General features: G+C 33.0%; 1 protein-coding gene and 1 non-coding gene across 2 annotated transcripts; one reads left to right on the top strand and one right to left on the bottom strand.

Moving 5' to 3' along the window:
- Window positions 1–2,718: 2,718 nt before the first annotated feature.
- Window positions 2,719–2,790, top strand: TRNAC-GCA (transfer RNA cysteine (anticodon GCA)). The gene has a single exon. It is a non-coding gene; the product is annotated as a tRNA-Cys (tRNA).
- Window positions 2,791–5,258: 2,468 nt separating this feature from the next.
- Window positions 5,259–16,514, bottom strand: LOC137921633 (chaoptin-like). The gene is made up of 5 exons (XM_068764432.1): window positions 16,490–16,514; window positions 14,845–15,529; window positions 12,835–13,611; window positions 11,400–11,660; window positions 5,259–5,313 (listed from the first exon to the last, which is right to left on the bottom strand). Exons 1-5 carry the CDS (start codon window positions 16,503–16,505, stop codon window positions 5,259–5,261), a joined length of 1,794 nt encoding a protein of 597 aa, XP_068620533.1. The 5' UTR covers window positions 16,506–16,514.
- Window positions 16,515–16,789: the final 275 nt, after the last annotated feature.

Here is a 16,789-nt window from a genome sequence, read left to right as displayed (position 1 = left end):
GTAGATTTTCTTCGCTGAATGGAGCCGACATTTCTAAAATGTACATTTCTTTGTTTAGATAAGTACTCTTGCAAAATTTTTATAGATTCAATTTTAAATGTCAATAATTAATTTGTTTTGTTTTATTATTATTTTAATTGTAGCCCGTACAGTGTTAGACATTTATCTACTCAAGCTATTTCCAATACTGGACTGGTTGGTGACGGCCTGCAGCATCATTAATATCCAGCGTCTTCTAAGCGTCTTCTAACGACATTAATAAGGTCCAAATGGCCAGCGGGTCCGCGCAGTCATACGCCATAATGAGCGACTCGCGGTCCGCCCTCGAAACTGTCAAACGTGGTGGTGTGGACACCCTCCATCCTTTGGCGTGAAGAGTGAAAGAGAATATTATGAAAGTGAGAGAAAATTGAAAGGATATAAGACTATACTGGGTGAAAGCGCACGCGGGGATGGAGGGGAATGAGAGGGCGGATCAGTTGGCCAAGGACGCGGCCCTAAAGAGCAAAAGGAGACCTGAATATGAGAGATGCCCCGTTTCATTCGTCAAGCGACAACTGAGATCGAAGTCGCTCGACGAATGGAATAGGAGGTATATGGAAGGTACTACGGCTTCAGTGACGAGGATATTTTTCCCGAACGCCACGCAGGCCTACCGCGTGCTCCGCAGTGTCGAGATGGATACAGTCTTGGCCCAGCTCTTCACGGGTCACGGGGGGTTCTTTGAGTTCCTTCACAGGTTCAAGCTCAAGGAGGACTCCTCGAGCTTCTGCGAACCGGGCGTGGGCCAGACCGTGGTCCACCTTGTGGCCGACTGTCCGACGTTCGGAAGACTGCGCGCAGATTCCGAATGCCGGATGGGCAAAATGATAGAGGAAAGGAGTATCTCAGCCATCATGCAAGATGAAGGGGAGAGAGAATGCTTCCTCAGCTACTGCAGGAAGGTGGTTATAAATGCCATAGGTAAAATAAAACACAGTTATAGATTCAAATAGACTTGAATATGAACAAAAAAGTAAAGCAAAACACTAAAATATAGAAATAAAATAAATAAAGTAGTCCCAAAAATAGTGCAATAAACAGTATAATATAATATGATAATCATAAAAAATATGTGTTAAATGTTTGAACAATAAATGTAATGTTGCAAAATAAAATAGTAAGGAAACCTAGAATGTAGTGGTTAAGGATGGATGTATCGCTAATGGAATAAATGAGAAAGACCTGGAAAATTGTGGAACGAAAGAAACAGTACGACAGATAATATGATACATGAAAGAGGAGAATGATAATAATTAAAAATTATATGAATAAATTATTAGAAATAAATAGTCCCTGTCCCACACGAGATAGGGGAAGGGAGGTCCCCAATGGCGTGGAAATAAAAAAACAAGGTCCAAATAGTGAATTAAGAAGAAATTAGTTGACCTCTGCATCCTGAATCATTCACCATACCTTAGAACACAAGTCTCTTCAAAACGTTTCGTTCGCATATTGGACAAAGTATTTTAAATTTCTATGTTAATGTTTACCGAGATATTATTACTTTAATTAAAAATAGTAAATTATATTTTAATCAAACAGCTTTTGCTGTTTTCTGTACGGCGATGTGCCTAATTCTTCAGACCTAATTTTAGTATCATTTTAGCGTTTTAAAGTCTACTTCTGGACATAGAACACCCACATAGATACTCAACAACTTGTAAGAAACGGCCTGCTTTCAGTATTTTCCAAGGACCTTATCAACGCCATCTGTTTACCCTGTGGGTGTTACGTGGGCTGCCCACTGTTACTCCAGCGTACTGATCCCCTAGGCCAGAGTTCCCCAAACTTTTTTGTGTCGTAGACCCCTTGCCATGTTTTTCCGTGTTGGGTAGACCCCCTACTTACTCCATATTGATTTCCTGTAAATTTCTAACTGTAGTGAAGTTTAGTGTTAAAAACTTAAAGTAAAAACACATGTTAATTTATACATTCATAATTGAATTTAAATTAGTACTACTTAAAATAAAATTTTATATCTGTTATGTAAAATATACGTAACATTAAATAAACTATAAATACAATAACATAAGCAATAAGTCAATATTTTAAGTGAGAAAGATGAACCTGATGCTTTAATAATAAATTATCAACATTTGGCGTCAATTTTGTAAGGATTAATCTTAAATCTCCTCGGCTAATGATGTCCAGTTTGTGGACCCCCATTTTCATTTCATAGACCCCCAAATTTTTTTTCGCTGACGTAGACCCCTTGCAAGTTGTCATAGACCCCTAGGGGTCGATATAGACCACTTTGAGAATCAGTGCGCTAGGCTATGTCGGGTAGTAGTGAAAAAACATTTTTAAATAGTTCTATCAGGTACTTTAATTTCTAAGTTAGACTAGTTGTTCTTGACAAACAGCTTGCTTTTCACCCACGGTAAAGCTTAGAGGAACGTATGAGATATAAGGGTTGAGAGGTGACGCGGAGGGAGAGGAAAATCATCACTCATATAGTAGACAGATGCACACTGTAAGGCACAGGCCTCCCTCAAGGACCGCCACCATGACCGCTCTCGCGCTGCCGGCATCCTTCGACTTCACGGAACCTTGGCTACAAGTACTTTTACTAAACACATAAATTAGTAACCGTCTTATTGCGTATATTTTATAATTCACTTTATCACGACGTTATGTAAAATATTATTATTGTTGAACATTCATGTTTCTTATATCGGGGATATAGCTCAGTGGCAGAGCAATCGACTGCAGATCGATAGGTCCCCGGTTCAAGTCCGGGTGTCCCCTTCGCATCTGATCCTTTTTTTATCTCTCACTTGCCTCAAATAATATTTTCGAATGACAAAAATACTTTTTATTTAAAATAAACTGATAAATGAAATTTTAAGAAAGTAATCACTGAGTTAAGAAATTATGGTAAATGATCATTTTGTTTATTGGTTATTAGATTTTTTTGCATAATCATGTAATCAGCATCAATACATTTATAATACAGATTGATTTATCATTTATATTTATTTATAGTTGTAAAACATTTAAGCGGGTGAGTGTATAGCATATTTGTTAACTAATTATTATTTATATTAATTATTAATTATATTAATATTAAACTGTTATAATAATTTATAATTTTTACTATAGAAAAAGCGTTTTTAAAATTATAATTACTAGATACAAAATTTATAATAGTTTACTATTAATCCATAAAGTTTTTTTAACGTAAGAAGTTATCGGCCTGTCGCATTTGTTATAGAAAAAATAATTTAATAAGAAACTTTTTGCTGACAAATGAACTATATACTTCTTCAAGGTTTTTACAATAATAACCAATCATCCTGTATACAAAAACGACAAAGAAATTATAAATATTAAACTGTCATTTAACTATTCAAGTCAAGTAATTAAGTCAGTCAAGTCTTTTAATGGAGGCTGTATTTATTTAAAGGACATTACATCGCTAATGTATCGGTCTGGGTAAAGGTTCGCGAGGATGCGTTTGAGCTCAGTCTGTTACCTCTGGTCAAGAGGTCAAGACGAAACTTTACTCTCACTTTATCACCACTTTTATCACCATCAACATTTCAGAACCTCCACTGATGGACATAGGCCTCCCATATGTTTCTAATAAGACTAGTTTGATACGGCCTACATCCAGAAACTTTCAATACCCATCAGAAGGTAGAATGTCCACTTTGTGGTCGAAGGCCTTACTCTGAGCTTCACTGATCATGGTCTCTACTCCTGAACCCAGTGACCATCTGTTCTACGCGCTATTTGGACTGCCCACTGCAATTTAAGCTTGCCAATTCGCGAGGCCATGTCGGTTATTTACTTTCGTTTACAAATCTCATTTCTAATTCAATCTTCTGGTCTGCTATTGAAAATTCACAGGACAATGTTCAGCTCTGACCGTCCTATAGCCAAATTAATCTATACAAATTAATAGAATTAGAGTGTCTGTTTATGATATTAAAATTATCTCTTTTTAAAAACATATTAAATAACATTTTTTTATATTTGTTTGCCTTTCCGTTTGTTTCAGCTAATCTCGGAAATTGCTGAACCGATCTTGACGGGACTTATACTGGCAGGTAACTAATGTAATAAAGTGTAAGTAAATGAAAAAACAAAAAAAATAAACTAATTACTTTTATTTGTTAAATTCTAAGCGAACGAATTCGCGGGTCAACTAATTTGGAATAATAGTAAGGGTATTCGTTCAGACATGTTTTTCTAGTTTCTATTACATCAGAGCTTAAAAATCTATATATAAACTAGCTGATCCCGCAAACGTTGTTTTGCAAAAAAAAAATTAAAGTTATAATATATAAATATTAACAAATGTAAGATAAGGGTTGATCGTAGAGGGGTGAAAATTTAGGTTTGTATGTATTTTTGTATGCTGTATCATAATAAAATAAAAACCAAAAAAATTGTCTAAAAAAATTAAAAATAAAATTTAGGGGTGGACCACCCTTATCACTTAGGGGTATGGAAAATAGATAGTAGCCGATTCTCAGACATACTGAATACGCATGTAAAATTTGGTAAAAATCGGTCAAGTCGTTTCGGAGGAGTTCAAGTTCGAACACCGTGACACGAGAATTTTATATATTAGATGATCATATATTATTATCGGTGAAATTTACTTGAAGTGAACAAAGTTAAGTGGTTAACGCGGCGTCTAGAGATCACTTACAACGCAAGCGAAGTTCCATGCACGATCTTACCTTATTTTTGAAGAGCACTTATTCATTTGGAGTGAGATAGTTTTTTTTCTTAACTTTTTTCGATGCTCAAAAGTGCACAGCTTACAGCTTACAAAGACCTTTTTGGTATAAATTCAGATAATTAAATTCGGAATATATATATATATATATATATATATATATATATATATATATATATATATATATATATATATATATATATATATATATATATATGTATGTAATTAGAGAGCTTTTCTAATTGAAAAAAAAAACTATTGTTTGAAGTCAAACGCATAACTGTTCTATTGTCATCGACGTCAATTCATGATATAGACGCCCTCTACAAGGGATAGTCCTACAAAGATCGCCACGATGACAGGTCTTGTGCCACCCGCATACAACGACTTCATTAGAGAAAAAGTCACCGCTCGAGAACACTTCGACCCCAATGGTCAAGTGTTTCGCGCATTGCCATTTAAGACGAGCAATTCTTTCAGCTACGTCAGTAACATATTTATTTAGCGGATTTACTCCATTCAGATTCTATCTCTCAGCTCCCAACATATCCATCTCCATTTCTCTCTGCGAGAACTTGAGCCTTTTTATAAAACATACATAAAAATACTAACAATAAAAATAGTTGATGTTCTTACGTGTAATCTTCTTCAAAGCCCAATTCGAAGCAAAAACTCTCTGCCTTTCGATTTTACATAACGCGAGCACCTGACATACTAAAATTTATAATTCAATAACCTAGTATTTGGTTGCGCATAGCGGCTGTTTAATTCCTTTCTAACAGTAGCCTACGGGTTCATCTGTATTAGGTTTTCAACACCATCGATATTTAAAGTTGTTACTTTTACGCTACAAAAATGTAAATGATACGTGCTATTTTCTACCTGTCAAAACTGAAAGGAATAACTTACCATCGTGCCATAAGACCAGTAAAAAAGTACCAGATATATTAGATTCCATCCAAAAAATGTATAAAATATTTGAACTAAGAAAATCATTTTTATAGATTTTAACTATTCCTCGCCCACTTGGCGTCGGCCGGAATGCCTTTCGTGGATGTTTTTCGAATAACATTCGTTCTTGGTAATTTTTAAAATAGAAGAAAAATATTCGGGCCAAATTTTATTCATTTAAGATAGTTTAAAATATGCATTTTTAATCAACGCCCACTCGAAACCCTCATGAGTATAATTTGTAAAATTCAGTCTAAGCTGATCTCTGCGTAGTGAAACAATTATTCCCATCGAATTTCAAGTCTCTAAGCCTTATAGTTTCATAGATATTATGATGAGTCACACATATTGACATGTCTTAACCTAAAAGATGGCTTTTGATATGTAGTTTCGTAACACGCCGATAGATGGCGCTGGCATTTTATAGGCAATCATTTGACACTCGTGGATGTACAAAACAAAGTTCATTTGAGTCGGCATTTTAAAAAATGAGTCGGCTATTATTACAGATAATTAAGAATTTAAACTTTACATATTTAGAGTATTTGTATGTACAATAGAAATGTGGTTGGGTTTAATGCTTTTTACACTAGTTATCATGGTCCACATTAAAAATAATAATTAACCAATTTCAGTTACCTCTAATTAAAATATTTAAATCTATTTTTATACCTCGTGTGCTTGTAAATTTTTAGCTTTTTATGAAAATATATAACATGTACACCATTACTACAAGGGTATTATATAAAAGCAAGTAAATATTAAATTCTTTGGAAACACCTTTGTAAATCATGGAAATCTTTTGGGACAGATCTATGCCCAGCAGTGAATAACGTATGACTGATATGATAACGATGAATGATTGTATAAATATATCTAGAGATATTTAAATATACGCCGTATTATATTCTGATTTCACATGATACACAAACGGCGTCGGCCGCCCGACCTCGTCATGACGAACAGCGTGGGCGATCCGAGGTAGGATCAGTATCTATATATATATATATATCTCTTAGATTGCCGAGTGGTCCACGCTGCCATCTAATCCTCACTCCTCACGCACTACATCAACATGACATGACACGTTCAAGTAAACTTCGTCTTAGCTGCCTCATCCTCCGTCGGAATGTCACATGCAGGTTCTTATACGAAGGCTTTAATTTTTAGTATAGATCACGGAACCTTCCGTTCCGTGAACTCATATCCGACGAAGCTGTAACATCCTTAAGGCTAAAAGCAATAACTTCATCGAAACAATAGACAATAGAAATTATCCATAACGTAAAATATTCTTACTATCAACTGAATCACTTTATAAAGCATTGGTAATATGTTCCGTTATACTATTACTATATACTTACTACTGGATTCCTGTTGATATTGACGCTGTTAGAATTGCACTACTACAGCAGATAATTTGAGTTTAATATGTAAAAGTAATTTAGATCAGAGATCCGCGAGTTAAATTTCAAGCTTCTCGTGCTACTAACAATTCTGAGGCCCCACATGAATATTTGTCTTTTCGGGTGTTTTTTGGTTAAAGCATACCTTGGTGTGCTGCTGATGCCGTCATTATTTGTTGCTTCCGTAGTTCTTAACGTCGGAGTCGAGGTAACCTGTTTCCTGTTCTTCTTTGATTTGCTTCTATCGGATGGCTCTCTTAGGCATATATATCAAAAATCAAAAATACTGTAAAAAGTATCCATGTGAAAAAGATAGTATATAAATAAAATTTTAAAAAATATTTAATAATATGAGTAAGTTTTAATTTAATTTCTTGGCAACACTGTTTAGGGGAATTCCCTTGAAATGTTTTAACAGCGCTATTGTTAGATATCAACGCTAACGACATCCTATCGTATAACCGCATTTCGCAACACGACGGTGACCACGGTTTTGAGGGATTTGCGGAGATTATTTAATATTTAATATTAAATAATTATACAAATTAATAAAGTAAGAAAAATATTTGTTAAGAAGAATTACACAACGCATCTAAACAACGATACGCTGAGTAAATAAGGAGAATGAGTGTAGTTGTTGACAATTTAAATAAACTACAATTATTAGCCATAGATCGTGTTATAATGAAAAATAAGCAAGATATAACTTTTGAATTTGGAATCTGTCATTTTTATATGATTGTTCAATGTGTTTTCTTGTTTTAAATTACAATGGAGTAGGGTGATGAAGAGACCACAATTGCTGTGCCACTTGCCTAAATTTCGTCTTCTAAGTAACCAAATCTTTCATAGGTCTAAGTGTATAAGTAATAAAACTCCTAAACATATCTAAAGCCTTCCATTTCTTAGTTTTAAGTTCATATTTAAATCAGATTTGCGCTGTGCACGCTTCGCAGCACGTACTCACACAGGCTGAAAAATCAAAAAACCTAATATAGCTAAACGACTCGAAAAAAACTGAGGATAATAAATATATATTTATTTTAATTTTATCTTAATCTAAGAACAATTTATGAAGGAACATTTTCTTTTTTTGCCTTTGATTTCTTTTGTCACCGGTTGAATGGCAAGCACGGTTGCACTAAAAGATAGAAGAAAGGAACATCGCCTCATTGGTGAACAAAGAGAAAAGCCGCGAGATCTTTCTGGATTCCTGCTGAAAGGTTATAGGAAAAGTGATCAAAAATAAAATACAATAATAGTAGAAAAAGATATTACAGAAAGTAAAATATAAAGATGTGATATAGATGTAAAATATAAATCATGGTTGCACAGACTTATTAAAACTAGGGGCCACTCGGGCAAATCATGAACTGATGGCGGGCCGGCCGCCAGAGGTATAGGTAATTCAATATTTTTCAAATGTACGAGAGTATTATTTTTGCTGTCGACGGGCCACCAGTATTTGACCGGCGGGCTGCGGTCTGTGCATCCATGATATAAATATTAAAAGAAAAGAAATTAATGAATAGTAAAATGTTAAATAAATATAGAAAACAATATAAATATATAATAAAAAAGTGGCGATATGTGAAAGGAATGAATAGAAACGGGAGATAATGTGAGACAAAAAACAAGAATGAATGAAAAGTATGAAGATGGATATAAGAAAGTAAGCAAATGGATGAAAGAGCACGTTGTAAGATTATTAATCCAAAATAGCCCCGAGTGCCCAAGACAGAGGAATGTACGAAGGAGCCAAATTAAAAAAAAACACATAGCTTAATCGGATATCTATTTTTTTACGCTGTATTGCAAATCAAAATCATAAAAAGTACAATGATATGCAACACTAAAAATATAGACACGAAATAAATGATATACAATTAATGCACAGATCTTTATCAGACTACCTTTGAAATGAGATGAGAGACATGGATGAAACAAGATTTTAGTTGTATTAGGGCTAAGTCTGAACTTTTCAATATTTACTTAACCTCTGCTTGTGAACGATGAAAAGATGAACCTCCGAGAAGGGGAGGCTTTCCCGAGTGCTTCGACAGGGGTTGTCATTTTAGATGTTTTTTTATGGTTTCCGTTTTAGAGGATCTCGAGTTCACCCATATCCTAAAATAAGGAATTTTATTTCGTAATAATTTTTTTAACACATATCTTATTGATACTGTCTTCTCTAATCCTTCGCAATTTCTATTTTTCTATCTTATTTCGTCCTTTATATTATCTAACATTATCTTTTTCATTATTCACAATCTTTTCATACATTTCTACCTTCCCTACAATATTTGCCATCACTGTTTACTATTTACAATTTTAGTTCCTATAACTTATTTCTACTTTTATTTTTATAAATTTCATCGTAATTTTGCTTTAGCAAATCTTATGTTTTATTTTAACTTATAATCTCCCTCATAATTTTATGACACTGTTAAACATACATGGCTTTTTTTGTCCCCTATTGTTGGGCGATGGTGTTACCCTTCTCTTTAACTTTAATTTGCAATCTGACCTTTCTTTTGCGAATACGAGACAGATAGTTATTGTGTACTCCTCTTACACCACCGCAGGGTCACAGATGTACAAGGAATTTTTTTTTTAAATGTTACTCAATTCTTGAGTTAAATTCACATGACTACATTTTTAACAAGTTTTTATTTCTCATCAACAATATATACACCTTCGTTATCAACAACCTTTTGCCGTCTAGTATAAAAAATTTCAATGCCGGAGCGGTGACAAATCAATCGATTTTTGACAGAAACGACATTACTTTCGGGTCCCTCCCTCTAATATTAACTATATTTAAAACTGGGCGGATAGATGATCAATATAGTTTGTTCTAATTTTAATTAATTGCACTTTTTATTTGTTCCTAAAGATTTTAGATTTATATATGAATAAATGTATTTCTATTTAATTATTTTTAATTACACGTATAATATGTGTAAAGTTACTAGTTTAGTATTTGAGTTTTTTGAATGTAATTGTGTGGTCGGTGTTCGATAGTGGTAATTTTATTTATTTAAATTTTGAGTAAAGAACTTAAAATTTAAATAAATAAGTCATGCAATAATAAAAATAATAATAAAGCATGCAGGCAAGTCCAATCCCTATATTGCAACCAATTATTCCTGGTGAAAAATGATTAATGTGTTTTATATTAGCTATGCATGGAAGTATTAAAGTCTATGTATAATATATTACAAATAAATATTTAAGATCACATAGTTTGCTGCAGATTAAAAACTTTTAAGTTAAAAATGTTTTTTTTTCAAACTACTTTAAAAAAAATTATACAGGGTGGCCCATAAGTCCTTTGATATGAAAAAAATTTATTAAAATAAAACTAATTGCAATATGAATTAAATTTTTATTTACAATAAAAGCTTAAAAAACGGGAATTATTTTTTGAAAATAACGTCTTCTAAATGTAATCCGTTGCGATCACGGCACTCTTGCAAACGACATCTAAAATTGTCGATGACTGCGCGGCACGTCACTGCTGTAATGTTTGTCATTTCTCTGCGGATGTTTTCTTTTAGGGCCTCAATTGACCGCGGGTTTGTGTCGTATACTTTAGCCTTAAGGTAGCCCCACAAAAAAAATCCATCGGGGTCAGATCTGGACTACGTGGAGGCCAGGAAATGTCTCCTCTCTTAGAGATCACTTTGCCAGGAAAAAGTTGACGGATAACGGGCATAGCAGTGTTAGAGGTGTGAGAAGTGGCCCCATCCTGTTGAAACCACGTCCTGGCGTTAAAGCCTGAAAAGTTTTGCAATTCTGGTATGAAAAACTCTTCGATCATAGCCACATATCGCTCCGACGTAACAGTAACTGCGCGCCCTCTGCCATCCTCAAAGAAGTAAGGCCCTAGGATACCATGGACTGACATAGCGGCCCAAACAGTCACTTTCGGACTATGTAAGGGCTTCTGATGCTTAAGTTTTGGATTGATGGGGCTCCAATAGCCGCAATTTTGTTTACTAACATGCCCGTTAAGATGGAAATGAGCCTCGTCAGAGAACATTATGTTATTGAAGGAAGTAAACCGATTCAACATTTCATTCGCATAATTTTGTCTTTGAATACCGTCAGTTTCCTTTAATTCTTGAACCAACTGAATTTTGTAAGGGTGCATATGTAAATCTTTCTTCAAAATCCGTTGTAACGATGTCCTGGATACGTTTAATGCTCTGGCGCGCTTACGAGTTGACTGTGTCGGATTTTCGCGAATAGACTGTGTCACTGTGTCTATGTTTTGTTCCGTACGTGACGTCCTTGGGCGATCCAACCGTGGTTTATCTAACGTCGAACCGGTCTCCTCGAACTTAGCAACCCAGTTCTTTATCTTTTGAAGAGTTGGAGTGTCGTCAAAGTTGTGTAAACCTTTGTGTTCTCGAAATATACGCCGCGCAACGGTTGCCGAATTGTAGTTTTTATAAAACTCGCGCACACAAAACGCACGGTCCGCTCCGGTAAAACGCTTCATCTTGACTAAATTCCCAGAAACCGAAGTTCCTCCCCCCGCTTCCCCTGCACCGCTCACGCGCGCCCTGTTCGTTTTATTCAAATTTTACTTTTCAAAGGACTTATGGGCCACCCTGTATTAGCTTCATACTTCTTATACATTCATTAAAAACTTAAAATATTTTACATCATGTACATAAATTAATGCGTATATCTCAAAATATTCGACTTTATATTTAGCTGTGTTTCTACTATACTACAGTTATTGTTATAATGGTTTCAAATAAACAAACAAAAATTAAAACAAATCCTTTATTATATTTTAACATTTTCCTTATATTTATATCACGTAATAACATAAAATTCCTCAATATGAATGTATCTTATATTCTAATTTACTTATAAAATAATATCAATGTTTATTATAATTGTTTGCCTATGGATACATTGTCTTGTATGCTTATTTTTATGACCAATCTTAGGATCCAATTGGAGGGAGCAACAGTGGACTTGAAGTAGATATAGTTCGCAAAAAAATCTAATGCAGAAGCAAACAGAAACCACAGTATTATTTTATAGAAAGTATATCTAAAAGATCGCTGCGTTGGTGTAAAATTGGTCATCAACAATACACTTTCTGGTTAAAATATTAAATATGATAATGATATTGAATAATTATTTTTATTAGTTCAGAATTTATTAAAAATTTTACGGTTTTACAAGCTCGAGTTTTCTAAAGATTCAACAATTTGTCGTCTGCTCTGTGAATCAGATTGCCACGTTAATCGTGAATTGCTTTTGCACCATTTAATCGATTTATATATAAGAACACCGATTGTTATGGCCAAAACTAAACCGACACAAATCTCTATGAACTTTATATTAGATTGTAAAGATTTTTTTTCATTTGCAAGAAAATCGTCTTGATTATTTCTGTTTCTACTCATAGCTAGGGATATTTTATTGTCAAGTTCAGAAAGTATAGTTTCTTTTTGTATAAACATTTCGTTCTCTAGATTTTGTTTAATTTGATTTATGTATGAAGATAGATTATCAAATGTTACATTTTCGCGTGGCATCGTTTTAGATTGTCTGTCAGGTTGGTTTGTAGAAATAAGAACCTTTAAAATTCTCTCTAGCAAAGCGTATGTTTTATTGCTGTCAGCACTGGTGTACAATACTGCATTGTTAATACGTTGCAATTGTTGTATCACATCATCGTTAGACTTTCGTATTGAATTAGAGATATTCGCAATGTACTTCTGATTATCAACCTTTGAACGCTCGTTAATTGAGTCTGATCTAGATGAATTTGTAAATATTTCTTTTAACACATCATAAATCCTTTTTGAATCATTATTTTCTTGTGAAGGATGATGGTCTTCGATGGTTGGATTTCTTTCATTGCACGTCACACCTTTTACATTTTCCCTGTGTTCATCATATCTAAGAGAAGTTACATCAAAAGATACTTTCTTTTTTAATTGAACAATTTGTTTGCATGGTATAGGATTGTCACCTATACTTAATTTAGATATATGAAGGTCGATAAGTTCATAAGAGTTTAGAGATTTGATTCGGTTGTTATCAACTATTAAACTTTTAAGGCTCTCTGTTTCACTGAATATATCTTTTTCTAAGTTTTCGATATAATTAAAAGATAAATCTAAAATATCTAAGCTTACTAGACCGCGCAGTGTTCCGTAATTCAAATCGATGAGAGAATTATGAGATATGTTCAATAATTTCAAATTATAATTGTTTTTAAAAGTACCGGGTTGTAAAAATTTTAACTGATTGCTGCTTAAATCCAGAAATTGCAAGTTGTTAAGTTTAATCAGTGAATCTTTATTTACTGTCGAAATTTCATTATACGTCAATACCAGTTTTTCTAAATGTGTAAAATTATCAAAGGAACGATTCGTCAAATTTTTTATATGTGCATGTGATATATCTAAATCAATTAACTGAGTATCATTAACATGAATTAAAGAAACATCAGTTGATGTTCCTGTCAGTTTAACGCTTTGTAATTTACTAAGAAAGGAAAGTAACGTGAAATTAAAAATTAAAGTAGGGTTGTATGATAAATCAAGAAATATTAAAGATTTTTCATCAATAAACGCTTCGTTATGAATTGTATTCAGGTTGTTATGTGAGAAAAATAGTCTTTTCAGATTAAATAGATTTATTAGTGAGCTAGAAGAGATTGCAGTGATTAAATTGTTGTTTAGCAGAAGAATGTTTAAATTTATTAGATCGGTGGTGTTAAGCGCAAAGTTGATAAGTTTATTAAAGGATAAGTCGATCGTCTCCATTTTGAACGAACGAAAAAAACAATTGAACTGAATATCTGCAATAGAACTGTGTGACATATTTAAATATTTCAGTTCTTCCATATCCTTAAAAGTATTGTTTTTTAATATAGTTATTCTAGATTTTGAAATGTCTAGATCGGGTAATGAAACGAGACCGCTAAATGTTTCCGAACCTAACCCTTCTAAAGGATTATTTGCAATATACAATGACGTTAAGGTTTTCAATTCCTTAAACGAGTTATTATCTATACTAGAAATATTATTGTATGATAAGTCAAGAATATTAAGCTGATTTAAAAAATTAAACGTGTCATTCTTTATAACAGTTAACAGATTGTTTTTTAAGGAAAGCGATCTTAAATTTGTTAGGTGATTTTTTTCAAAATCAATATTAAATATATAATTATCGGAAAGATCTAATAATGTAACTTTTATCAATGTTTCAAAGGATTTGATTGATAAATTTACAATTTTATTGTTGTTCAGTAACAAAGATTCAAGTTTATCTAAACCAGTAAAAGCATAATCCTCTACAGAAGTCAAATATTGATTTGAAATATCAATCCTAGTAATGTTATTTAAACCGAGAAACATTCCATTAACAAGTTTACCTTCTAGCATATTATTTTCTATGGAAAAATATGAAATATTTTTTTCTTTGAATAATTCTTTAGGGAGATGTTTTAGCTTATTCACGGATAAATCGATGCTATTTAAATTAAAAGTATATTTAAATATTTCGTTATCTATGTCGTTTAAGGCGTTTTCACTTAGATCAAGCTGAATTAAATATGTCATATTATCAAAGGATTTTTTTTCTATATCCACGATTCTGTTAGAACTCAAATCTAGTTTTTGGAGATTTACAAGGTTTTGAAAGTTACGATTAAAGATTCTTTCGATTCTATTATGTTTAAAAGACAACTTTCGTAGGTTCTTTAGACGAAATAACGAGGATTCTATATCCACAATCTGATTGTATGCAAGCTGTAGATTTTGTAAATTTTTTAAACCTATAAATGATAATAAATTTAAAGAAGTTAAATGGTTATTTGATAGATTCAAATGTTCTAATTTAGACAAAAAATCGAATACAGTTTCTGGAATGTTGTCGAGAATATTATTTGATAAATCAAGTTTTTCCAGTTCGTTATAAATATTTTCCGAACTGTACACTTTTATGTCCTTTATTGCATTATATGAGAAATCTACTTCCGTTAATTTGTTATATAATTGTCGATCCGACAACTTAGCCACCGTTAAATTATTATAAGACAAGTTTAAAACTTTTAAGTTTTCCATAATACCGAGCGCCGGCTGGGACTGCAGTTGGTTATTGCTCAAATCAAATGTAACTATCATGTTTTTTAACTCATAATTAATATTATTCCAATTAATCAAATTATTTGTGTTATCGAAATTTCTGTAACTTAGGTGAATAGGCTTATAATATACGCCGTTATAATACAAGAGATTTAGACATGAACTTCTTGAGTAATAGTCGTTGTATATATTAAAATAAATACGTTGAGTGCATTTCACATCAATGAAACAATCTTGAGAAAAAGAAACGAGGCAGTCTGTTGGTGATGATGATGTTTTGGTAACCGCGAAAGCACCAGCGATGAAATAAATCCCTGAAATTTAAACAAAGCCTATCAAAGCCTCCTATTAAATTTATAAAGCGAGGTCAAGAATATATTGGTCATATTATTTATCATTTCTGTTAATAGACACGTGACTTCCAAGTAGATATCTAATAAGACCAATTGGAAGCTGTCGACACCATGCTATGATATCCTCCTTTAGTTTTCAGGAGCCATCCGTTCAGTGCGCTATGCAGCCTGCCAAGTATTACATCTACTTGCCAATACACTGTATATATATATATATATATATATATATATATATATTATTTATATATAAATGTATATATATATATATATATATATATATATATATATATTTCTAATTCGGCCTTGCATACAAATCCCAAATATAGCCTTGTACATTGCTCGTTGAAATAACAGTTCTTGAACAAAAGTTGATTCTAAGCTATATACCCGTGCTTAAAAAATACGGTCAAACTTGTCATTTAAAACTCCCGGGCATTAGGAAGGCAGATTATTTTTTTTCCTAGGTTGATTTAGGCCTATCTATAACATTTTCAAGCGTCTATTTAACAAAAGGTTTAAGGTCAAATGTTTCAATTTTATCAAATGGGTTTAGTCCCGATTGGTGCCAAAATCTCAAAATTTGTTGAAAAAAACAGCGTCAAAACACGACATATATCGGTCAGGTTTGGGTATATAAAAACCCTAATCGAATGTCTTGAAGGCTATACCGGGAATAAACTATTCCGACTGTTTAGAGAACTACAAAAAGCGCTGGAAAAAGTGCGTTTAATCGCATAGGGACTATTTAGAACTTTTTTGCGTAATAACGTCTAATAGTCAAAAAAAAATTAAAGACAAACTGAATATTGTCGGTAAGAGTCATATAGAATAATTGATGCTAAAGTTTATTTCATAAATTTATTTGCGTTCGTTATGTGTTGAACATAGAAAAATATACAAAGTTCTCATTACTTTACTTACAATAATTCACTCCCATTATATTTCTGACATCTGAAACAGAGGAAATATGATTTTTTTTTTTTTTATTAATAAATAGAAGCAAGCACAGTAGGAGATCCGTCCAAAAAGTAAAAAAGACGACGTTGTTAGGATTTTGCTGGATACAGGCCGGTTCCGGTCTTATTGGAAAACTTATGAGGGAGAACAATGCCCAGCAGTGGACGTCTAGATGAAACGACGATGATGACTAGAAAACAATCATAGAGTAATAACAACCGGTCGGTATTTCGACTCACTCGTTCGCCTTCAAATTGAGGTGAT

The sequence above is a fragment of the Battus philenor genome, unplaced genomic scaffold (genome assembly GCF_028537555.1).
Source record: "Battus philenor isolate CCGP_79_NKW_IND1 unplaced genomic scaffold, ilBatPhil1.0.hap1 SCAF_19, whole genome shotgun sequence".
NCBI classification, from domain to species: Eukaryota; Metazoa; Arthropoda; class Insecta; order Lepidoptera; family Papilionidae; genus Battus; species Battus philenor.
Note: the sequence above shows the minus strand (reverse complement) of the source record. Positions and strands in the feature narration are given on the sequence as shown.